This window comes from Chiloscyllium plagiosum, unplaced genomic scaffold (assembly GCF_037043375.1).
Source record: "Chiloscyllium plagiosum isolate Xiang-an unplaced genomic scaffold, Cpla_swu_hap1 HiC_scaffold_5, whole genome shotgun sequence".
NCBI lineage: Eukaryota > Metazoa > Chordata > Chondrichthyes > Orectolobiformes > Hemiscylliidae > Chiloscyllium > Chiloscyllium plagiosum.
In genome coordinates this window covers 113785154-113810726 of record NW_028270143.1, presented here as the reverse complement: position 1 = coordinate 113810726, position 25573 = coordinate 113785154, and the positions used below count along the sequence as shown (strand labels likewise).

The window sequence follows — 25573 nt, the reverse complement described above, 5'->3', positions numbered from 1 at the left end:
TCGTAAATATGTATTTTTTGAGGAAATTCACCAAATAAACTTTTGTTTTTCTGGTCGTTACCAATCTGTGGAGTCTGGCTAGTCATGTAGCTGCTAATCTGAAAGATTCACCTTTACTAACCTACCCTGTACTCTGATAGTCTCGGGGAATCTGCAATGATCCATCTGACCTGAAGCAACCCTTCCATTAAAAATGAAACTGATAAGTGATCCCTTAGAATTTATTGATGTCATGTTTGTCCATTGCTTGCAAATATGCTATGCTGCGGAGTGTGTGGTTATGATCAGTGCTCGGTTGGGTGTGTCCGCATATTAAAGGATGTGGTGCATTTAACTTCACCTCAGTCGACTTACAAGGACTTACCTACAGTCAGCAGCAGCAGCAGCAGCAGCAGCAGAGGTAACATAACTGGAGAATGACTGCCTTGAACGCTGTGAAAAACTTCTGGAAGGTGTGTAAAAAGCACAGTGGACTGAGATGCAAAAATACGTGTGGTTTAAAGATAGCCCTACATGACTGAACTGCGACTGTTCCGCTCTCACAGGGAAGTATAGATTACAATGTTTTCCTTCTTTGCCAGTTTTGTTCACTTGTTAGGGAGAAAGGACTGTTACTTGCTTTGTTGCACAGAGGAATAAACAACAGTTTACAATACCATTCAGTCCATTTGTTTTCCTACAACACTGGTTAGGGCTATTCATCATGTTCTTAGAGTTAGCATTTTGTTTACCCTATTAATCTTCCATGACAGACTGGTTTTATGTACGGAATAGTAAGAGTGAAATAAAGGCATTGACAGCACCCTAAATTACCCACAATCTTGAAAAATGGTGGTTTGCACTGATGGTCTGTGGCTGAAGTATCTTTACGGTTGCTGCTGAATTGAAGGTAAAAAGGTTGTTAGTTCTGTTCAGTTTATGGTCAGCCTGCAGCCGTGTCGTTAATATTACATTGATTGCCATGTACATGGAAGTCAACTTTTGTATCATAACAAAGTTTTGATCAAGCATATATCCAACACTTGGAATATGTTTTAATCTTACTTTAATGATTATTCTTTGGTACATGAGAGAGAGTGTTGATGTTTTATATTGGTTGATTATATACTCGTTTACCAAGGAAATCAGATATCCATTCATGACAGATTTTGAGCAAAAGTCTTCTCTCAGAGGGTTGTGAGTATTTGGAACTCCTTTCCACAGAGAGCTGTGAAAGCCAGAACCTTTGTATATATTTAAGGCTGAGATAGATTGATTTGTGATCAGTTGGGGAATCAAGGGTTACGGGGAAAAGGCAGGAAAGTGGATGTGAGGACTGCCTGATTAACCATGATCCTATTGAACAGCAGAATGGAGCTGACTGTTCTCCTCCAGTTCCTGAACAAAAACAGAAATTGCTGGAGAAACTCAGTGGGCCATGCAGAGAAAGCAGAGTTAACCTTGTGAGACCAGTGACCCCTCTCCAGAACTGCACCTGTTCTGAGTACATAGGGTCTTTTGATCATAATTAAAGTTTAAAAAAAACTCAAACTGGGAGAATGTACTTGCTGATAATGATTGAATGGTAACAAGATTCAAGCAAAATGTTATGTGACCTCTGTCTCAGGGAAGATTAACATATGAATAAAAAAATTAGTCTAACGTGACAGTTTATATCGATTAGACAATATATGAAAGGTAGTCTTGTGACTGATGTTTGGCTACAAAGCTAAACATTGGTCCATTTCCTTTTGGTCACATCTTATGCAGAACTTTTGAGCTGAGTGCCCAAGCCTAATTGCAATGGGTAACACAGCACGTTGTCCAAGCAGAACTTGCCATTGTATTTGATGGGAATGATGTGTTTGTGGTGGACAGAAGCGGTTTTTCTTTAGCAGATGTGATATTGTTTGCGTACCTAGTTGTGCTGTTAATTAATTATTAATTGGAAGAAAATGCAGGAACCGTGACTTCATTATTGCAAAATTGAGATAGTAAATTATTCATTTTCTTTGGATTGTGTCTTCAGAATAACAATGGAACACGGGGGCAGAAGGACAAGTCAGCTTTGTTCTGCTCAGACAAGAGAAGGTACTGGCTAGGGATCCATTCAAAGCTTATTCTACTTCACTGTCACTTGCAGGATGCCAGAAAGGAAATGATGGAGGATAATGGTATTCTCAAGACATTGCTGTTATGATACTAGCTGATCGGGACAAGTCAGATGCCTGAGTGAGACCTCGCATTAGCAGACAATCTTTCATCAGAACTGGAAAGTTTGAGGTGTAACAAGCTTTTAGCAAGTACAGAAGCAAAGAAAATGGGAGAGCAAGGTGCAAGGAATTACAAAATGAGCTTACAAACCTGGTTGGATGGAAGGAGTGATTAAATGACAAAAGGCGTGATGTGAGACAAAAGGGGGCAATAATCACAGAATAATCACAGCATAAAAAGAGGCTATTCAGCCCATCGTGTATATGATGGCCTTCTGAATGAGCACTTCAATCACTGTCGCTCTCCCAGCTTCTCTCTGTAATCCTATACATTCTTTCTTTTCAGATTACAACCTAATTCCCTTGAAGATGCCTGAATTGTAGCTGCGTCTGCTATACATTCAGGCAGTGCATTCCAGGTCTTAACTACTCACTGCATGAAAAGGTTTTTCCTTCCATGTTTTTTACTTCTTTTATTGACTACTTTCAGTCTACTATCCTCTTGATCTTGATCCTTTCACGAGTGGGAACAGTTTCACCCTACGTACTCCGACCAGATGATTTTGAATATTCCAGTCAGACCTCCTCTTACCCTCCTCTTCTCCAAGAAAAGAAACCCAATGTTTGGGACAATGGAGAAACAATAGTGGGGTCTACAGGACGTGCTGACTTTAATAACAGGAACATTACCAATAGCTAAAGAAAATGGAAGCAATGATCCTGAAATTGTTGAACTTAGTTAAAAAGCAGCCATTGAGTATCAACAATTAAAGAGTATTCCAGATGGTGGATAGGCTTTGGGAAGCCAGGAAGTAAGTTGCTCACTGTAGGATTCTTAGCCTCTGACCTGTACTTGCAGCCATGGTTCTGCTTCTGGTCGATGGTAATCCTCCGGGATGTTGATAGTAGGAGATTCAACGTTAGTAATGCTATTGAATGTCAAGGAGTGATGGTTAGATTCTCTCATACTGGAAATGGTCATTGCCTGGCACTTGTGTGGTGCAAATGTTTCTTGCCAAACTGGGCATTGTCCAGGTGACTTGTTGCCTGATCTGCTGTGCTTTTCCAGCACCACTCTAATCTAGACTCAGGTTTCCAGCATCTGCAGTCCTTGTTTTTACCCAGGTGACTCAACAGGTCTGGCAGCACAATCCTTTGTCAGAACATAGTTGACTCACTGGGCTCGAAACATTACCTCTGTTTTTCTCTCCACAGATGCTGCCAGATCTCCTGAGTTCCTCCAGCATTTTCTGGTTTTACTTCAGATCGCCAGCAGTTCTTTGTTATGGATATTGTCCAGGTCTTGCTGCATTTAGACATGGACTGCTTCAATGCTGGGGCAGCTATGAATGGCACTAAGCATTGTGCAAACATAGTCATTATAATATATCAAGAACCTTCATCACATTCAAATGCCTCTGACTGAAAAAGGACATCTGGCAACATTGAGCATTAGTTAGACTATTTCCCATACCCTTCAGCTTGATTGAAGTTAAGTTGCTAATGGTATAGGGACTACGATGGGAGCTCTATAAATTTAAAGAACTGTTAGATCAGTTATGTTAGCTAATGAGATTTAATGATTAAGGTCAAAAGAGGAATAATGGAAAATGAGAGTGAATGTTTATTTATTCAATCCTGAGATTTGGCATTGTTGGCTAGGCCAGTAGTTATTGCCCATCCCTAATGATCCAGACGGAATTTAACAGCCAACCACGGGTAGAGAGACAGATAGTGTTGAGGATGCAGGGAAGCTGAAGAAGGACTTGGATAAGCTAGGAAAATGGGTAACAAAGTGGCAGATGGAATACAATGGGGGAAAGTATTTATACATTTTGGTGCGGAGATTACAGGCATTGACTCTTTTCTAAACGGTGAAAGGATTCGGAAATCTGAAGTGCAAAGGGACTTGGGTACAGGATTCTGCTACGGTTATCATTAAGGTCCATTTAGCAGTTAGGAATGAAAATGTAATGTTAGCATTCATTTCGAATACAAAATTCAAGGGATGTACAGCTGAGGCTCTGGTCACACTGCATTTGAAATATTGTGGGCACTTTTGGGTCCCGTATCTAAGGAAAAATGTGCTGGAGTTGTAAGGGGGTCTAGAGGAAGTTTACAAGAATGATCCTAGGAATGAAGGACTCGTTATGTGTGGAGTGATTGAGGACTCTGGGTTTGTACTCGATGGTGCTTAGAAGGAGGGGGGAGGATCTGATTGAAACAAATAGAATACTGAGAGGCCTAGACAGCGTGGACATGGAGAAGATGTTTCTGCTAGTAGGAGAGACTAGGACTCAAGGACAATGCCTCAGAGTGAAGAGATGATCCTTCAGAACTGAGATGAGGAAGAATTACTTCAGCAAGAGGGTTATGAATGTGTGGAACTCATTACTGCAGAAGGCTGTGGGGGCCAAGTCATTAAGTGTATTTAAGACAGAGGTTGGTAGGTTCTTGATTAGTAAGGACATCAAGAGTTATGGGAGAAGGCAGGAAAGTAGGGTTGAGCAACATATCAACTGTGGTCTAATAGTGGAGCAGACTTGATGGTTTGTATAGCCAATATCGGCTCCTCTTTCCTCTGGTCTTATGGTCACATTGCTATGGGTCAAGAGGCAAATATAGGTCAGATCAAGTAAGAATGACAGATTTTCTTCTCCAACCGGATGAGTTTTACAAAAATGTTAACATAATTTTATTCGAATTTTACCATTTGCCATTGTGAAATTTGAATCCATATCCTTAGAACATTAACCCAGGTTTCTGGATTGCTTGCTCATGTGGCATTCCTACTACGTCGCCACTATCACCCATGAGTTCAAGCAAATCAGACTGAGAAAAGTGGAAAGAAAAAGGTCACAAAAATATAAGCAAAAATTGCATTCAATTCAGATATTACCGAAATCTGTAATAACTAGTTAATACAAACAAGAATGAGGTTTATAAACTGTTCACTTGCTGGATCAGAGAGGTTGATTGACATTGACTTGACTGTTGCTATGCCAATAAACAGGGGCATTAGCTGTTAATTTCTAGTCTCAATTTCCTGCAATGACTTTAAGTGGATGATTGATGGCCCAAAGCCACTTGTTTTTCTAAGTAATGGGGAGGCTAACAGAGAGATGTGTTATGTGAGAAGCACATGACTGAACAGTGTAAATGAGCAAGTTCTGGGTGTTCAGGGTGTAACTCTCCTCCACCACACTTGCTGGCCAGTTTGTGAATTAGCAATAGCATGTTGTTCAAATGTATTGTTAAATTCCTGCAAGGTGAAGCACAAAATAACAATTAGATTTTGCTGCAGGAGGATTTGGAATTGTGTTCATAGCTTCAGTCTGAATGGTTCAGTTCAAAGGTAAATCCCAACAAATATGTGGAACACATTAGGAATGCATGGGACCAAATATAGCACACTATCTGTTTTAAACATGGGACTATTGATAACACATATAAGCAATATTATTACAGGAACAAGTTAGCAATGTTTACACACACTCATATTCATGGAATAGCACATTTTGGGAAGGATTACATGTTTACCTGAACTGATTACTTAAGTTGACCCGTCATTGTTCCTCACTCATTCATTCATTTTTAATGCCGAGGATTGGAAAACAGCACATGCAACGCATTTTCAATAGGAAAGGAACCGGAATGAGCTATTGCATGAGGGCATGAGCCAATATTATACTTGTTCAGAGTGCAAGGTCACTCTTGACTAATTTATTATCTTTGAAAAGATGAGTGAACCAATTGGTAAGAGGGAGTCAGTGGATGGTATTTACTTGGATTTCTGGAAGGCATTTGGCACTATTTCTTATCGTTTTGGACCAAACCATAGGATAGATGGAAATATTATAAAATGGATGGATAAATAGTTGTTTAGTCAAAAATAAGAAGTAATTCATCAGTTGTCACCAATTATCATTGCAGTGCTACAGCTGTAGTGTTGACTAGATCATTGCCTGTTATTTTCATGTGTTGTAAAAAACGTATAAATTCTAAAAACAGTAGCAAAAGGATGACTCGACTTCAGTAAAAAGATCTGTACATGGAGGCAGAGAGAATAGCTGATGTATTAAATACATCTCTCTTTGGCAAAGAAGATGTTGCCAAAGTCCTAGTGAACCGAATAGATACTGAGATCTTGGATGGGCCAAAAAGTGGTGATGAGGAGGAATCGCAATGGCTGGTGATACAGTACTAAAGATTAGAAAAGCAGTTATTGTCACATGCACTCGAATGAGTGCAGTGAATAGTTTGAAACGTCGCCTCTCAGTCCCATCTTAGGTAGAGAGTACTTTGGTGCAGATACTTTAGGTGTTGTCACAGAAGTGAAATAATAAAAAAAAAAGATTAGCAGGGGAATACAGAGTTTAAAAAGCATGAATAAGTCTCCATGCTGAGATGCATGCTGAAGGAAACAGGAATGGAAGTTCTGGAGATGCTGACTGTAATCTTCCAATTCTCTTTAGTTACATTGGTAGTGCCAGAGGACTGGAGTATAGTACATGTTACAGACTGCACAAAGAAGCATTGGAAGGATAAGCCCTGCTATGGATACACAACTCAGCTGGTAGTGGTGAAACTGTTAGAGAGCTGATAATCCATGGACAAAATTTGCAGAATGAGTATGGATTAACTGAAGGAATCCAGCTGAAATAACTGCATAGAGGTCGGTATCCTGTCATCAAGTCATCCTTTATTTACCTGTGCACAGTACACTGAGGAGATTCTAAATCTCCACTATATATGTTATTTTATTAAACTGTACAAAAAAAAATACAAAGTCAACAGTCAATGATAAACCATAGTTTACAATAAGCAGCAATTAAAAGGGGAAAGGGGCAGCAAAGCTAAAGTCTAAACCCCACCATACATCAATTCACAAGAAAATGCGGATGAATCCCAAATCCCACCCTAACTTACCAAAGAGGAAACAGTAGACATAAAGACATGCAAACAGCCTGATCAACCGATAATTAAAACAATGCATATAACATGAATACCCCTGGTAGCCCAGCAAACCACCCATCCCTCCCACCTTCCGGCCACTCTAAGGCAGCCCACCCCTATGTCCTTTCTGGCTCTCTGTCCGCCCCACGCTCCTTCCGGCTCTCAGTCTGCCCTGACACACTTTCCAGCCACCTCTAGGACAGCTCGTCCCGTTACCACCCCAGGGCTCCAGTTTATTATTTTTTTCCTGGTTATATTTTATTAACCGATACACAGTTTACAAAACAGTTAACAACATTAACAGCTGTACACAGAGAAACAGCAATTTTACAAGGGAGCGGAGTGGCAAAGCCAGGCCCCAAACCCTACCGTTCAGCCAGTTTTCAGGGAAATTAGGACAAACCTCAAATCCCACTTTCCATCGTCACAAAACAGTAACAATGACAAGTACTTATATGACAGTCCAATTACATAAAAAACAGTGCATAAAATACAGAACCCCCAGCAACCCAGCAAGCCACCCATCCCTCCCATCTTCCAGCCACTCTAAGGCAGCCCACTCCATGCCCCTTCTGGCTCTCGGTCTGCCCTAACACACCTTTCGGCCACTTCTAGGATAGGACAGCACATCCTCACCCTCCACCCCAGCATGATCAGGACGGCCTACCCACCTTCTGGCTTACCCATCCCCCCTCTCATGCCTTCCAGCCACCCCTAGGACAGCCCGCCCCATCACCACCCCATCACCACCCCGGGACTGTGGTGATCTCCAGTTCATATGGGTCAGCCATGACATCCTGATTGGTCCAGGTTAACAATCAAGGATCTCGGGGGGATCCAAGATGGCGGCGACCCAGTAAGACTGAGTCTATAGTGCTCCTCCCAAGACTTGGGCACAGTGGGTCACCTACCCCCTACCAAGCTCACCAAATAATTTATAAATCATTTATAATAGTTTAGTAACTGAATTAGTGGTTTAATATTACATTTAAGCTACATTTAAGCAACTTTATCCTTAGTTAAAATGACTAAAGGGAAGGGAGCCCGCAGCTCTCAGCAAGCAGGAACCCCTCCCCCACACTCTCCAGCTGCAGCAGAGGCGTCCACAGCCGCCCCGGGGGACTTACCAACAGTAGCAAGCCTTACAGAAATGATTTCCAAGCTTGACTCGAAGATCGATGCCTTTATCGTCGAATCCAGGAATCGTTGGGAGTCGCTGTCGGCCGCGCTGAAGAAGCACGACCGTGAAATTGATGAAATTCAACGCCGAGTCGGAGGGGCGGAGCTAAAGGCCGCGACCTCGGAGACAACCGCTCAATCGGCCGTGGATCAGGTCCGGACTCTCGAGCAGCGAGTCCGGACCTTGGAAAATCATATTGACGACCTCGATAATCGAGGTCGTCGAAAAAATATTCGTTTGCTGGGCCTTCCCGAGCAGGAAGAGGAAGGCCAGCTTACAGCATTCCTGGAGCAGTGGCTGCCACAACTTTTAAATCTGCAAGCTGGATCAGGCCAGGTAAGGGTGGAATGGGCCTACCGGGTAGCAATACGCGGGCCCGGCTCGAACCAGCGCCCACGCCCGGTCCTGTTCCGGCTGCAGAGCTACAGGGAGAGGCAGATACTCCTAGAAGCCTCTAGAAATCTCGGAAAAGACCCCCAAGCTATGATCTACAAAGGATCCAAGATCATGCTATTTCAGGACTTTTCCCCGGCTCTGGTTCGAAAGAGGAAGGCATTCGACGAGGCGAAGAAGCGTTTAAGGGACTTAAATGTTCAGTACTCCTTACGCTACCCAGCGATGTTACGCTTTAACCATGAAGGTTCTGTATATAACTTTGGATCACCAGAAAAGGCTAAGGAATTCTTGGACTCTCTTAGATAAACTGTAGGACATAATGGATGTTGGTCTGCCTTCCCCCCCCCCCGTTTTGGTTTATATCCCCTCCCTTTTTTTTTCTTACCTTATTGCTTAATATTATTATGGGGGGAGGGGAGAGGGATTTGATTTTCTCCCCCCCGCCCCCCCCTTGGAGTTGTTTTCTGTTATTATTTTATGTATATATGAGGGGTGTATGTATATGTGTGTGTATGTATGTATATATATATATATATATATGTATGTGTATGTATATATAAGTTGGGGGATTTGGTTAATGTTGGTGGGGGGAGGTGGTTACCTTATTCGATTTTACCTCTGTCTTTAGGAGCGGGGTTGTTTTTCCCTTCGTTATTTTGTATTATCATATTTAATTATTATTTGTTGAACTGGTAATTTTATAGTTATATGTTTATATATGGTATTAACATTACCAAATATACCCAGGTGTTGGTAGGGGTGGGGGTGGGGTGCTCACTGTTAACTCTAGCTTTGTATTATATTTGAATTTTCCTCACTTTATTGAGGAGTGCCTGGGTCAAGGGTGGGGCATTGGTTGGGAGAGGATATGAGGGATTTTTGGAGAGGAAGTGATGCCCCCTGGGAACAAGGGGGAAAGTCTCCACTTAGATACGTTTTATATTTTTTTTATTTAGAAATAGTTTTTTACTGTATTGTTGTGGGTGTATTAAAGAGGGTTTATTTTTGTAAATTTTACATGTTCCATGCTCGGGATGTTCCGGATAGGGTTCCCCCTCCCGAGGGGTCTCGGATTGGCCCAGAGGATTATGGTTGATCAATCGGTTAAGTGGTGCACCTGGAATGTCAAAGGGAGTAATTCGCCACTTAAAAGGAAGAAAATATTATCAAATCTTAAGAAGGAAAGAGTTGATATAGCTCTCCTACAGGAGACGCATCTGTCAGATAAAGAACACTTGAAATTACGACAGGGCGGATTTGATCAGGCCTTTTTTTCTTCTTTTAGCTCAAAAAGCAGGGGAGTTGTTATTCTTGTTCGGAAGAATTTCCCTTTCAAAATCCTAAAGCAGATAAAAGACGAATCTGGACGATATATCTTGATTAAAGCTCTCATAAATGGAGAGGAATATGGGATTTTAAATTTGTACTGCCCCCCGGCACACCCCTTTAAATTTATAACAGAAGCCTTCTCAAAATTGATGGCTTTTGATGCCCGTCATATAATTATAGGGGGAGACTTTAATTGTATTATGGATCCGGAAATAGACAGGATTCCCAAGAGTACTGCAGGAGTATCTCCCAGATCTAGACAATTGATGGATCTGAACAAAGAATTAGGATTAGTAGATGTATGGAGATGTCTTCATCCACAGGGTAGAGATTTTTCTTTCTACTCTAATCCACATAAATGTCATACCAGAATTGATATGTTTTTTGCCCCCTCAATTTTTTTAAATTCCATATCATCCTGTAAAATAGGTAATATAGCAATTTCTGACCACGCTGCTGTATATATGGAAACTAAGGCGAGGAACAGTGGGACATCCCCTCGGCATTGGCGTATGGACCCCTTCTTAATGAAAGATAGTAAATTTGTAAAGTACTTCTCTCAAGAATTTAAAACTTTTTTAGAAATTAATTCAGGTACAGCTAGCAACCCGTCAATGATGTGGGAGACCATCAAAGCTTACACGCGAGGCTTGATCATCTCCTACTCAGCGACCCAGAAGAAATTAAAAGGAGAACAACAGCGTTTGCTTGAAGCCCGCTTAAAAGCGGCTGAAACAGCATACACTGATAGACCCTCTATTATTAAATTGCAAAGGATTACAGCTCTTAGGACAGCTCTAAATACTACACTTACTCAAACGGCTAAGAGGGAAATATTATTTGCAAAGCAAAGATTATATGAATATGGCGACAAACCGGGTAGATACTTAGCATTTCTTGCAAAGAAAAAAAAGGCCCCTCAGACGATTATGTCTATTAAGGAAAGTACGGGTATTTTGACTCATGATCATAAAAAGATTAATGCGACCTTTAGAAAATTCTATTCTGAGTTATATAAATCACAGGATTGTGAAGATAGAGCGAAGAGGATGCAGTCATTTTTTAAAAATTTGACTTTTCCAGACCTAACTCCGGAACAAGTATCGGTCCTAAATGCTCCTCTTACACCCCAAGAAATAGTTGATGCAATTAGGCACCTTCAAAATGGCAAGACGCCGGGCCCAGATGGCTTTCAAGCTGAATTCTATAAAGAATTTACAGAAATACTGGTTGGTCCACTTATGGACATGTATAACTATGCATATAGTCAGGGCTGTCTCCCACCTTCGCTGAAAGAGGCAAATATCTCTCTTATCCTCAAAAAAGGAAAGGACCCAGAAGATTGTACATCATACAGACCAATATCCTTGCTAAATGTAGATTTTAAAATCCTCTCTAAAACGTTAGCACTGAGATTAGAAAGGATACTGCCACATATTATAAAGGAGGATCAGACGGGGTTTATTAAGGGCCGTAGATCATCCAATAATGTTAGAAGGGCTCTGAATATGATTCAAGCTTGTCATCAGGGAAAGATACCAGGAGTAGTGGTTTCATTAGACGCGGAAAAGGCATTTGATAGGGTCGAATGGTCATATTTGTTTTACACATTGGAGAGGTTTGGTGTTGGACAGGTGTTTACCAAATGGATCTCAACATTGTATAGTGATCCCAAAGCAGTTGTGGTTACCAATGGATTAGGCTCGGATAGCTTCAGTGTGGGTAGGGGCTGCCGTCAGGGATGTCCCCTCTCGCCATTGTTATTCACGCTAATAATTGAACCACTAGCAGAAGCTATACGAGCTGATCCTAACATAGTGGCCCCAAGGATTGGTACAGGTAAACATAAAATTACCCTTTATGCAGATGATGTTCTTCTATTCCTCAGTAACCCTTTGATGTCCATACCTCGCTTAATCCAAGTTATTAATACATTTAGTGCATTCTCAGGCTATAAAATTAATTTTTCAAAATCGGAAGCTATGCCAATGGGTGGCCTTGCTGTGATACCCCGCTTAGCGGACGGTTCCCTTTTTCCCTTTCGCTGGTCCCTGGAGGGTTTCTTATATTTAGGCATTTTTATTACTCCAGTATTTGGTCAGTTGTATAAGGCTAATTTTGTGTATTTATTGGAAAGGATAAGGCAGGACCTCCAGCGATGGGGAGACCTGCCAATTTCCTGGCTGGGTAGAATAGCATTAATCAAAATGAATATCCTGCCCCGTCTCCTATATCCTATGAGAATGCTTCCGGTGATGCTGCCGAGGACAGCTTTATGTAAATTATACGGCTGGCTGAGTTCCTTTATCTGGAACCATAGGCGACCCCTCATTAAGCTGAAGAAGCTACAGCTTCCACAGGCAAGGGGTGGATTGGACTTCCCAGATTTTAGGAAATATCAATTAAGTTCCCTATTAAGTTATATAGCTGATTGGGTCTTGTCTGATCCACAATCAATCTGGTTGGACATCGAGGCTTCTCAAGTAAAATACCCACTTATTAACCTTTTATTCTCAGACAAGAGGAAAATCATTACAGATCACTGTAAAAACCCTATAATACTGAATACAATCAAGGCTTGGAATATAATGCGGCAAAATGAGGGTAATTCACATAAAACATCCCCCTATGCACCGATAATGGGAGCATGGGGATTCCAACCGGGGTTAACAGATGCCACTTTTAAACTCTGGAGAGCCAGGGGTATCTCATGTCTTGGGGATTTATTTAAAGATGGGGTCCTGATGTCTTTCGGACAGCTGCGTCAGAAATTCGGATTACCCAATGGAGACCTCTTTCGATACTTCCAAATTCGAGATTTTATACAGAAGAAGACTACGTTATTAGATAGTCTTTATAAATCCGATAGAGAATGTAGTGTCCTACGACCAGTGGGGGTATCTTCCGTCAGTAATATTTATCATTTGCTACATGATGAAGTATCGGGAGATATGGATAATCTGCTTAAAACATGGGATCAGGATCTGGGACTAGAAATCTCCACAGAAACGTGGAATGATATCTGGGAAAATGCTAGAAGAATTACTATTTGTAACAGAACCCAGGCTATCCAGCTGAAGATACTTCATAGGGCCCATATAGCACCGGTTCGATTGGCAAAATTTAAGGCAGGAGCATCTCCAATGTGTCCTAAATGCAAAATAGAGGTGGGCACTCTTGTACATTGCTTATGGACCTGTCATAAGATCCGTGGATATTGGACTAAAGTAGCAAGTACCCTGACAGAAATTTTAGGAACGGAAATAAAAGTGGACCCCGTATCTCTCCTCTTGGGCTTTTCGAACTTTCCCTCCCTGGACACGTACGGGAAGAGACTATTTTCTATTCTTTCTTTCTGTGCAAGGAAAAATATTCTGATGAACTGGGTGGCGGAGGGCCCCCCTGGACTTTCAAATTGGCACAGACTAATTATGGAATGTATTCCCCTTGACTTCTTTACAAATATGGTGCACCGAAAGACCGAATTATTTTATAAAATATGGCAGCCCTTTTTGAATTACATAAATACAGATATTTCGGCTATCCTAACAAGGGCTTTTATTTAATTGAGACTACGAACCTGGCTGGTCCGCGGCCCCTCGGGGGAGGAATCCCGCACAAATACGGGTTTTATCATATCTGATGTTAACACATCCCGAGCATGTAAGAGACTTAAATATACACCCTGGTTAGTTGTAGGTTAGATTAGTAGATAGTTGAGTTTTGTCTGTTTGTTTTTTTTTTGTTGGTTTTTTTTTTGTGGGTTTTTTTTTTGTTGTTTTGTTTTGTTTTGTTTTTTTTTTGTTGTCAAATCTTGGCTATTGTATATTTGAGCTAATTGTATATCAATGTTTATATCTGAGAGTTTTGTTTATTTTTGTAAACTTGTAAAAATGTTAAATTTCTAATAAAAATATCTAAAAAAAAAAAAAACAATCAAGGATCTCATAGTCAACATGACCCACCTGTTTCCAAACACTACACCTGCATAATGTCTTTTCAAGATGAAATAACTTGATTGAATTTTATGAACGGGGTAACGGAGATAGTTGGCAAGGTCAATACGGCTGTGTATGGACTTCCAGAAAGCTTTAAATGAAATTTATTGTGCTTGCCAGCAAAGTTGTAGGCCATGGATTAAAAGAGATAGTGCTTGTATGAATGCAAAGTTTACTGAAACACAAGAAGCAGAACATAGTGATGAGCAGTTGCTCTTTAGATTGGAGGTAAGAGGAGGTAAATATTTAAGTGGGATTCCCCAGTGTCAGAGTGGGCAGTGTAGATTTACTTGAAACATTAGAACCTGACCTTGGGTTTGCGGGCTTAATTTCAAAGTTTTCCAATGATACAAGCATTTGAAGAATTGTTAACTGTGAACAGGATAGTGATAGTCTTCAAGAGGATATAGCTAAGCTGTTGGAATAGGTGGATACGTAACAGATGAAACTCAAAGCAGGAAAGTATGAGGTGATTCATGTTGGTTGGAAGAATGGGAAGAGGTAACTTAAATAAAGGGCACAATCCAAAAGAGTGAGTAGGACTAGAGGGACCTCGAGGTATATGTCCTCAAATCATTGAAGGTAGCAGGGCAGATAGAAGGTATTGTTAAAAAACGAAGGCATCCTGGGCTTCGTAAATAAAGACATAGAGTAAAGATGTTATAATGAACGTTTATAAAAATTCTTGTTTGACCTTAACTACAATTCCAAGCATTGCATTAGAATGGCTGTGAAATTATTATGGCAGGTGTAAGAAAAGAATTTTGGAATGTTTCCAGTCGTAATAAACTTCAATTCTGTGTCTAGTTCAGAGAAACTAAGATTGTTTTCCTGAAGAAACAGAGGTTGAGAGATGCTTTGATAGAAGTCTTCAAAATCATGAGGGGGTTCAAAGCGTGTGTGTAGAAAGAAACTATTTTCATTGCCAGAAGGCTTGAGAATCAAATTTATACCAGTTTTTAGTGATTGCAAAACAACTTGATGGCAACATGAGGAAATTTTTTTTCTTCTGCAGCAAGTATTTAGGAAGTGGAATGCATTATCCTGGAGGCAGATACAATCAAGGTTTTCAAAGTGGCATTGGATAAGCATCTGGAGAAAGGGCCAAATTAGACCGAGGGTTAATTGGACTCACTGAGGTGCTCCTAAAGTGATTCAGCATAACATAATGGGCCCAATGGCCTCCTTCTGTACTGTATGTATCCAAAATAATGTTTTAGTGGAAGCAATTGCCTCCTATACGCCACGTGTTTTTTTCAAAATTGGAGACCGCAACTGTTGGATCTCAAAACATTCAAATTCAAATGACCAGATCTTGGGCAGTAAGGAGAAATTCAAGTTAATACAGGAACTGTAAATACCTGGGTTCTGGCAGAGAGAAAGTGGTTATAGATTAGAGCAAATATTCTTGAGCTGTTGGAGGGAGAGTAATCTTGTGTGATTTTGGTAGACAGTTCACTAAAGCTTGTGCCCAAAATTTCAAAAGATAAACAAAAAATGACCAGAAATTCAAAGAGTTATGTAAAAGGAGGTTTTCTCTACCCTGGGTCTTTTCTCTTTTGTAAAGAGAAGGTTTTGGGACAGATTGGATTCGCATAACCTTTGCTGCCATATTTAAGCACAAGGAGGTTATAGTTATATATTAAGGACAGTGCTACAGCCACAGCTGTTGTGAGCATATGGAACAGGCATATAGAACCTGAAATTACTATAGATTTCAAAATTAAACTAAATAGGCTCCTGTTAATGAATGGGGTTCAGTGTTATCAGCAAGGTACCAATTTAACAGAGTGAAGTGATCCAGATGAACTGAAGACACTCTCCTACCTGAAACTTGTTTCCTATCATTTATAAATAAGTGAGCTAATGTTAGCCCAATCTGCTCACTGCAAGATGGGGATGGTAAGTCCCAGAGTAAGTGTTGCTTGTCTTTTTTTACAGTGCTGGGAACGAATCAATTTAATGCAGGAGACTGTATCAACAGAGTAGCTCAGCAGTGTAGTAATTGCTGACATTTTAGCTGCTGAAAATTAATTTTAATTAAAATTGCTGCTTTGTTGTCTTTCTAGAATATAAGTGAGCTTATCAGCCTTTCCCCACTCTTCAAACTCAATTGTGACTGCACTTGGCAATACTGGAGCATTCAAGGGATTGGAGGAGGCTCCTGTGAAGCATGCATACTAGCACAGAGCAACAAGATCAAATAACATGCTTCTGCCCCTGGAGGCTCAATGTGAATGGCAGATTTATTTTTTTCCAAAGCTGTAAAACATCCAATTCTGAGAAAAAAAATGTGAAGAAGGACAAGTCATTTATATATCAAAGATTCCACTTGCTAGGGTATTATGTACTCTAATGCCAGAGCATGGATGGCCAGTATTCAGACTGCAACTGCTCAAAATGTTACCTCAGTAGTAATAAGGTTATTTAATTCACTAACACCTTTGCAACCAAAAGGCTGAATTGCAGTGTGACTTAACATCAAGGGTGACCTTACAGCGGTTTATAAAATGAGGGGCATGGATAGGGTGCCTTCTTCAGGGTAGGGGAGTCCAAAACTAGAAGGCATAGGTTAAGGTGAGAGGGGAAAGATTTAAAAGGGATTGGAATAAGCAACTTTTTCCCACAGAGGGATAAACATATGGAATGAAAATGTCAAAGGTGGTGGTGGAGGCTGGCACAATTATCACATTTAAAAGGCATCTGGATGGGTATAAGGGCTATGAGCCAAATGCTGGCAAATGGGATTAGATTAATTTAGGATATCTGGTCAGTGTGGATGGGTTGGACTGAAGGGTCTGTTTCCATGCTGTATGGCTCGATGACTCTTAAGTATTATTTTTAAAATAAATTTAAAAACATGAAAACATGTGACAATCAATGTCGGAATAAATGTTCCAGAATATAAACCTCAGCAGCCAACAGGGAAATAGTGCACACGATATTAAAGGAAGGAATATTGGATTAAAATTAAATTAAATTGATAAACCATAAATCATGGCTACATCATTGACACAAATGAGCATAAAATGTAGCGTTTTATTGAGGACCCATATCATGTTTCAAAGTGCAGAACTATATCAGTACCTTTCCATCCTGCATCTTATGGGGTTGAATTTATTCAAGATTCTGAGTTGCCTTGGTTACTCTGGGTCTGGTAGTAGTGGCAAGTTCTGAAATTGGGTAGAAGGAATGTTGGGATTTTCCAAACTTAGAATAAATATTGACTCTTCCTGTTGTAGCATTTGAAGCTTTGTGATGTAAAGGGCATTGTGGTTTGATTGGTACAGGGGCTCTGAGATCAATCTCAACGCAATCTTCTACATTCTTTTGAACTGGGCGGTTGGTGCAAGTTCAAGAGCAGGGTGCTACAGGCACAATGTACCCAACCAAACGGTGATGTAGACGGTGTAGATGTTTAATATGTCATTAACATTGTATTTGGCTTCAGTAGAAACAGCAGAAGATTAGCACCATTTGCCTGATGTAAGTGATTGCCTGGAATAAGTGTAACTGATGTAAGCGATAGGAACTGTACTGTATTTCAAAGTAATCATTGTTATTACATCCAATCATTACTAGCCCTAAACCTAATGACACATTGAACTGCAACTCATTTATTCCTAGTTAATGTACACAATTATTCCAACCTGTTCAATTACAAAACCATTCATCCACTGTTTAATAGTGGTTACTTTAATTAATAAGACATGATCGTGCTGTTCAGTTGGTTGTATGATTTCATTCATATATCCATTGCTAATGTTTGCATATTTAGGGAACAAAACTAATGATCACACAAGTGAATGTATCCGTCCTGTGATAAATCAGACTTTTCTATTAGGGAATGTTCCAGTTTCCTTGAATGAAATTTGGCATTTCTTTTTGTTGCTCCTTCAGCTTAGAAAAGCAGCCAAGTGTCTCTGGATACTTGTCAATTCAAGATAAACATTTATATAAGAATAAAGTTGAAAATGATAGAAATCTTATTAGACAGGTCAAGGATGATTTGGTTTATAAATGATCTGCTTAGGGAGCATCACAGTGACACATATAGTACTGGAACAGTAATTTTACCTAATTCTAAACGTAATGTCTGGGTATTAAATCGACCACGTGATTCTGATGAAGACCTCATCCTGGTCCAGAGGGATTGAATTTGTTGCTCTATTTCATCAACTGACTGTTATAAAGTTTAGAAATGCAAGTCACGATTGAAATGATATTATTGTGTTGCAAAAGCTTCAAGCAAAGAGAGTCCAGCAATATTGTTGAGACGCTAATTTGTGTCAAGTTTTCTAATTTTTAGCTGTGGGAAAATTGTCGTGAGATAAGATTTAAATTCCTTGTGGGATGATATTTCAAGATATGGACCAAGTGCTAGGAAGTGGGATCAGTGTAGATGGGTTAGCACAGACGAGGTGGGCCAAAGTGTCTGTCCTGTGCTGTAGGACTCTCTGTTCAAAATGTTTCTTTGCCTGTAAGCCAGCCTGATTGGCTGTGTATTGGCTGAAGAAGAGTTCAGCAAAGTCTGATGCCAAGGAGTAGGTACATTCATGGTGAAGGATTTGGAGGTGAATGCAAGTAGATATGTCAATCACAGGGCTTCAGAGAAAATCAGAGGAGTAGTTAAGATTGTTTTTAGTCACTCATGGAACATGGGCATCGCTGGCTGGCCAACGTTTATTACCCATCCCTCATTACCTTTGCGAAAGTGATGGTGAGCTGCCTTCTTGAGCCACTACAATCCACATGCTGTATGTTGATCTATAATGGCCTCAGGGGGGTAATTCCAGGGTTTTAACCCAGTGACACTGAAGGAACGACAATATATTTCTAGGTCGGGCTTGGAGGGGAACATTCAGATAGTGGTGTTCTCATATATTTGCTGCCCTTGTCCTTCTGGATGGACATGTTCATGGATTTGAAAGATGTTTGGTGGATTTCTGAAAATTCAAAAATGAAATTTGAAAATGGGGAATGAGTTCAGAGAGAGATTAAATAGGTTAAGAAATTGGGGTCAGGTGAATGACTGGGGGGATTTGGAGACTGTGGAGGTATCAGGAGGCATGATGGAGACTGTTGGTAATCATATAGGGGTCAGTCTATGGGGTTCAGAGAAAATTGTAGCAGGGATGTTTGCAAGTTGTTTTTCGAGGACAGATCGCTGCTTCTCTTGACCCACAAACAGTGCTGTAAATGTGCTTAGCTGGTGGATTCAGTGTCCTTTTTCCCTTCTTCTACTGGCTTGGTTGCCTGAAGCCTGGAAAGATGAACAACATCAGTTATTAACAGAAATTCTGTAATATTGAAAGAAGGCTGGCCTTTTGATAAGTTTCAACCACATTTGCCTCTTAAGAACAGAATTTCCCAGCTCATTGAAACTAGAACTAAATGGTTTCAAGGTTAGGTGTGTTCCTGTTTCAGGTGGGTAATGTATGGTGTGTGATTTCTGCCTATTTTAATATCATTTAATTTGGATTTTTGAGTCTTTGGGTTTTCTGTGTGTCTGAGGGGCTTTACATTAAGAGGTGTGATGATGCTGTAGCTTTAAAATGTTATTTTGTCTTGGTTTCTTTTAAGATAGAGATTGAACAAGAGGTACCGAACTGGTTAGTTAAGACCACTTGAGTAAACAGTTGGGAGGCCTTGGGTTTTTTTTAAACATTCTGAATGGGTGTGGCCAGCTCTTACAGATTAGGATTTCTGGGTTTGGTTTCACAGTAGCATCAGAAACTATTGAGGTCTCAGTAGAGTTGGAAGCTTTAGTCAATGTCTTTTAACTGCTACCCTCTCTGAATATTTTGTTGATGGTTTTTCCTCCTTGACTGGAGACTTGCATATGAGAATCTGGGTCTGAATTTTCCTTTTTTTTTGCCAAGGGGTGTGATTCTGTGATATTACTATATTGGAACAGTTAATTAGTAATAGGTGCTGTATCTATTACTCTGTTAAGTTTCCAAGAGTTAAGTTGTTCAAAATTCCTCTTTCTTTGGTTGTATTTTAGTACAGTGTTTAAATAAATTGTGTTTTGCTTAACTCCGATTAGTTTGACTACTTGCATTGCATGAGGAACAAGTTACTTCATATTTGCCTTTAAAATAAGAGAAAGTTAGATTCTAGGCTACCTTCTTAAAATATTTTGTTGGGATCTGGGCTGGTCCATAACAGAGGTTGTTCCTAATGAACAAAGTAAACAGATGAATATTAAGTTTTTAGCTTAGAAGGTCAGAGATTGATTTTATCTCTGAATAGGGGAAACATGACTCATGCGAAAAAAAGAATCCATTTACTATCAGCTTAGGCAGTTTGTAAAATCTTGGCTGAAGCTATGAGTTTAGGACTGTTATCCAAATATAAGGAGTCTAATGAAAAAGTTACAGACCAGAAAAGTTTGGTTCACACCCTGAAGAGGTTATGTGAAACTGAGAAAGTCTACACTCAATGGTATGAAGGCTCTAGGAAAAGGCTATGACATTCTCAAAACAGGAAATTGAAACCATACTAAGTCCTACAGATATGAAAGAGGATGAAATTATGTCAGGTGTGCTACTGCAAAAGAGTGTTTTGTGATTAGATTTGGGAATTAAAGAAATTAAGAAAAAATAGAGTAAATTAAACTATTTATATACAGAGGAACCTCGATTATCCGAATACCAATTATCCGAAAGTCGGATTATCCAAAGGGGATCTTGAGGTCCTGATAGAAACATTACATCAAAGATGTGTTTCCAACAATGATCGCGTTTTTTGTTTACAGTGATTAAACAGGCGCTGTCTCCAAATGACTGACCTCCCGTTCTCTCTCTCTCTCTCTCTCTCCCCACACTTTCCATGCAGTTCTACAGAGGGGTGTACCCTAAACCCCCCTTCCCCAGATAATCTGTCCCAACATTGTCCTGTCCAGGCCAAACGTGGAATCTGTCAAAAAGTTGCAGTAAAAAGTCGTGTGTGTGGCAGTCCCACAAAGGCAGCAGTAGCAGCAGCAGTAGTCTTGTTGTTGGTGTCCAGTCCGGCTGCCCTGGAGACAGTGCGGGGGTGGAAATGGGGGTGGCACGCAGTGTTGGACAGGGTTTGGGGTCGGCCAGAAGGTGGTGCTGGACAGGGTTTGGTGTGCAGCTGATGGAGGGGGGGGTGGGGGGGGAGTGCTGGATGGGGTTGGGGGCAGGCAGGGGGCAGTGTTGGGGGTAGGGTCTCACTTACTGTGTGCTGCTGCAGTCTCCTGAATGGGGAGCAGACTTTAAAAACTCCGAGCCCCGTAGGAAAGGCATTTAATTGATTAACCAAATAATCGATTATCTGAACGAAATAGTGCCCGCCCATCTCATTTGGATAATCGAGGTTCCCCTGTATAACACAAATTAATGAATTTTGAAAAAGGATACAAAATACAATGCCATTCTTCAGACCTCTGAATCAGTTTCAAAATGCTAATGCCGTTTCTCCTTCTCCACAGACAGGCAGAGTTTCTCCAGCATTTTCCTTTGTCACATTAACAGGTAGACGATTTGGATCTTGATTATGTATAATTAATACAGGTAAAATCTCCCAGTAGTTAAGCTGGTTGTCCTGAATGCAGTGGATCTCATAGTTGAATGGTTACCTGATGTTTTCTTTAAACAATTTAGGCTATGGCAGTAGTCCAGGAATGAGTATCACCTTCTTGGAATGTTTACCAGTTTCTAGTTACTTCTCTTAGACAATTGAAGAATTTAGGGAAGAAAAGCAAAATGTTAGAAAAGCAATTGAGCCTTTCTACTTCCTGTACAGGGAAAAAGTGAGGACTGCAGATGCTGGAGATCAGAGCTGAAAAATGTGTTGCTGGAAAAGCCCAAAATGTCGATTCTCCTGCTCCTTGGATGCTGTCTGACCTGTTGCGCTTTTCCAGCAACACATTTTTCAGCTACTTCCTGTACAGGTCGTTCTGCTATTATGTGCATTTCGGCAAAAGTGAGGACTGCAGATGCTGGAAACCAGAGTTTAGATCAGAGTGGTGCTGGAAAAGCACAGCAGGTCAGGCAGCATCGAGGAGCAGGAAAATCAATGTTTCGGGCAAAAGCCCTTCATCAGGAATAGCGGCAGGAAGCCTTCAGGGTGGAGAGACGCCATTGTGTGTATTTCGTCAACCTGAATTTGCTGTGACACAATTGATGAATTGGGGATGCCATTTCTAAACTGCAAACTAAAGCACATTTTTCTATAAAGCGGGGTTGCATAAGAACACAACCATCATGTTATAGAAGAACTGACTTCACTCGATTGCCTTCTGATAGTGATCTGCTAAATGTTCAGGCAATCCTATGACAAGTAAACTCGCTCTTATCCCGACAGCCTTGACCAAGGTCATGCTAGGTTTCAGGGAAGAAAATCAAAACACCTTAATTCAAATCAGACTCCTTAACTCAGAGTATAGGAGATGCGAAAATGCCAACTTATATGATCGCAAATTGCTTTAATTTAATGGCGGTGTCACAGCTGATAGTCATTCGCGTCCCACGCATTGGATTTAACAATTCTTTCATGTCTCCCACATTTCCCAAAATCAGCAGAACCAGTTTAAAATGAGAAAATATTGATTGACAAAACAGATTTTGACCAATGCTGGTCACTGGATAGCCAGGTTTGAAAGACTGTGCTTGCACTACAATATGAGCCATCAGGAAAAAGTGGAATCCAGGCAAAAACAATGAGAGAAGCGCACTGCCACACCAACACACCACCCACCCCTTCCTGCAACCACCTTCTACCCCATGTATAACAGAGTCTGCTGCAGCCACATCGATCTGTACAGCCACCCATGGACTCACCCTGAGAGTGGAAGAGAGTCACCCTCATCTACGAGGGACTACCAATGATGATGATAATGTTCACCCTTTGGTACAATTCTTGGGTGTTAGAACTTCTTGATATCGAAGAAGGTAAATCTGGGGTTTGCTTTGCCTTACAAAGAGAGTCTGTTATGCAAAGGTTGCTGCCAAGTTAAGATTTGCTTGAAATGAAATCCGAAAGTTCTGGAAATAGTCCTCAGTTCTGGCAGCAGCTGTGGAAAGAGAAATGGAGATTACTTTCTGAATTTCATTAGAACTTTGCTTCTGGACAAAACCCTACTAATGTGGCCTATTATTCCATTTTCTTAACTCATGAACAATGAAACTCCTTATAATCTCTGTCTACATGCTTAGTGTAAGCTTCGTGAAGGATTGTCTTAATTTATAACACTATGGTACATGTAATAATGTTGGCTCATGTCGAATCGCTCATCTTGAATCAAACAAAGAAATCTTTTTAAAGTATGTCTTTTTTTGCTTGCTTGAGACACATATATGGCTGTGTTTGATACCCCTTCTTTGTAAAATAGTATCATCGTCTTGGTGATGTACGTGGTTTTGAGATGTTGAACAGATTAATACAATATGGAGGTGAGTTAAGAATACATTCAAATGGTACATTACCTGTTGTACACTGTTAGGCTCAATAATTAGCTGAGAATTCTTGGTTTCTAATCATTGACATTGTCATTTTATACTTCTCATTCCATCAGCTCCCTCTATCCTTAATCATTCACTGTTAAATTCACTCTTCATATTTTCTCCTCAACATCCTCAGATTACTGAAACTACGTAAACTGCTTCATTGTGAAATTGCACTCAGGCCAGTACTACACTCTTCAAGTACAATGATGTGTACTCAAAATGCTTAAAATTTAAAAAGAAGGATGAAAATTTTAAGAGTGGACACTCAGCCAGTAGCTAGGGTATGGAATGTACTGCCTGAGAGTGTGATGAAGGCACATTCAGTTGAGGCATTCAAGCGGATGATTGTTTTGATAAAGCTAATGTGCAAGATATGGGCATAAAGCAGGAGATTGGCATCAGGTAATGATGCTCCTTTAAGAAGCTGGTGCTTCTCAATGGGCTGAATAGCCTCAATCTGCACTGTCATAGTTCAGCAATTTGATTTTGGTTTCATTTATTACTGTCGCCAAGGTACAATGAAAAGTGTTGTCTTATATGCTTTACAGGCAGATTGTACTGTACAAGTACATCAGGGTAGCCGAACAGAGTGCAGTGTTACAACTGCCAAGAAGGTGTGGAGAGAGATCGACATTAACATAAAGAGGTCCATTCAAAAGTCTCCTAGATCCTGACTTCCTGATTTCCCTGGCACCCACTTCTGCCTCTCCTTCCAAACTCCTCTGTCCTGATCATCAGAAGCCTCTGGCATTTGAGCTCGAAACAAAAGAAACTGCAATTGAAAATGAATCAAGTCCGTAAGCAGCAAATGGCATGTTATATTGTGTCTCCTGAACTGAGATATTTCAGCGCCTTTGAATAACTCTGATAGCATTTGGTACATTTCTACAAAACAATGGAATAAAAATCAAAATCAATTATGGAATGGAAGACTATGAAGAAGAAGAAAAAAGATAAATAGCAGCACATAAGTAAATGGGGAATTAGAGACAGATTGAAGTGAAAACAACAACTTGCATTGAAATATTTTTTTTTAATGGAGTTAAACATGTCACAGTGCTTCACACAAGTCTTTGCTGAACAAAGCTTTACACCAGATTATTTTGGAGCATTTTCAGCCAAATGACCATAAACTTGGTTGAAGAGGTAGATTTTAAGAAGTAACTTAAAGGTGATGAAGAGTATTAGGGAGTGGGGGACCTCAGCAATTGAAGGCAAGGCATCACACTTACAGCAATTTAAATTACAGAAGAGCAAGAGGCTAGAATTGGGAGAGTTCAGAGATGTCAGAGGTTTGTAGAGTGAGAGAAGGTTACAGGTGGGGGGAGGTTATGGAGGAATTTAACAACATGGATGAGAGTGTTCATAAACAGGATGTTGTCAAACTGGGAATCAGTGTCAGGCCAGGAAGCAACAGTCAGGTGAGTCATTGGGGATTTGGTGAATACAGACCTTTGGACAATCTCAGGTTTATGGAGATGGGAAGCCAGACAAATGTGCATTAGAATAGCCAGGTCCATAGGCAAAAGTCAGAAAAGAGATGAAGATTGCATGACAGGCAAGAAAAGGACGGTGAGAAAGGAAGAACAAGTGATCAAGAGAAGTGACACGCAAGTGAAAAGCTGGACAAAAAAAACCTGAAAGAACTCCAGATGCTGGAAATCTGAAAAAGGAACGGAAACCGGCAGAAAATCACAACAGGTCTGGCAGCATCTGTGGAGAGGAATCAGAGTTAACATTTCAGGTCTAATGGCCCTTCTTCGGAACTGATAACAGCTGGAAAAAGAATGTTTTTTAACAGAGGATGGGACGGTGTGGAGAGTAAACACTGAGTGGAGATAGAGAAGAACAGTTGGACAGACAAAGGAGTGGTTAAATCAACCAGGCAAAAGTGAGGACTGCAGATGCTCGAGATCAGAGTCCAGATTAGGGTGGTGTTGGAAAAGCTCAGCAGGTCAGGCAGCATCCGAGGAGCAGGAAAATTGACATTTAGGGCAAAAGCCCTTCATCAGGACGGTCGATTTTCCTGCTCCTCGTACACTGCCTGAC

The 25573-nt window shown here is 40.5% G+C and overlaps 1 protein-coding gene across 4 annotated transcripts in view; it reads left to right on the top strand.

Moving 5' to 3' along the window:
- dpp6a (dipeptidyl-peptidase 6a) overlaps positions 1-25573 on the top strand; it is a 1528415-nt gene that overhangs the window by 603675 nt on the left and 899167 nt on the right. The window contains exon 1 of one of the 4 annotated variants that reach the window (XM_043690730.2): positions 326-452. The exons of the other annotated variants lie outside the window; for them this stretch is intronic. Coding sequence (XP_043546665.2) covers positions 417-452 — 36 coding nt within the window. The 5' untranslated portion in view covers positions 326-416. Of the gene's footprint in view, positions 1-325; positions 453-25573 lie in introns of those variants that run through there. 4 annotated transcript variants of the gene reach the window in all.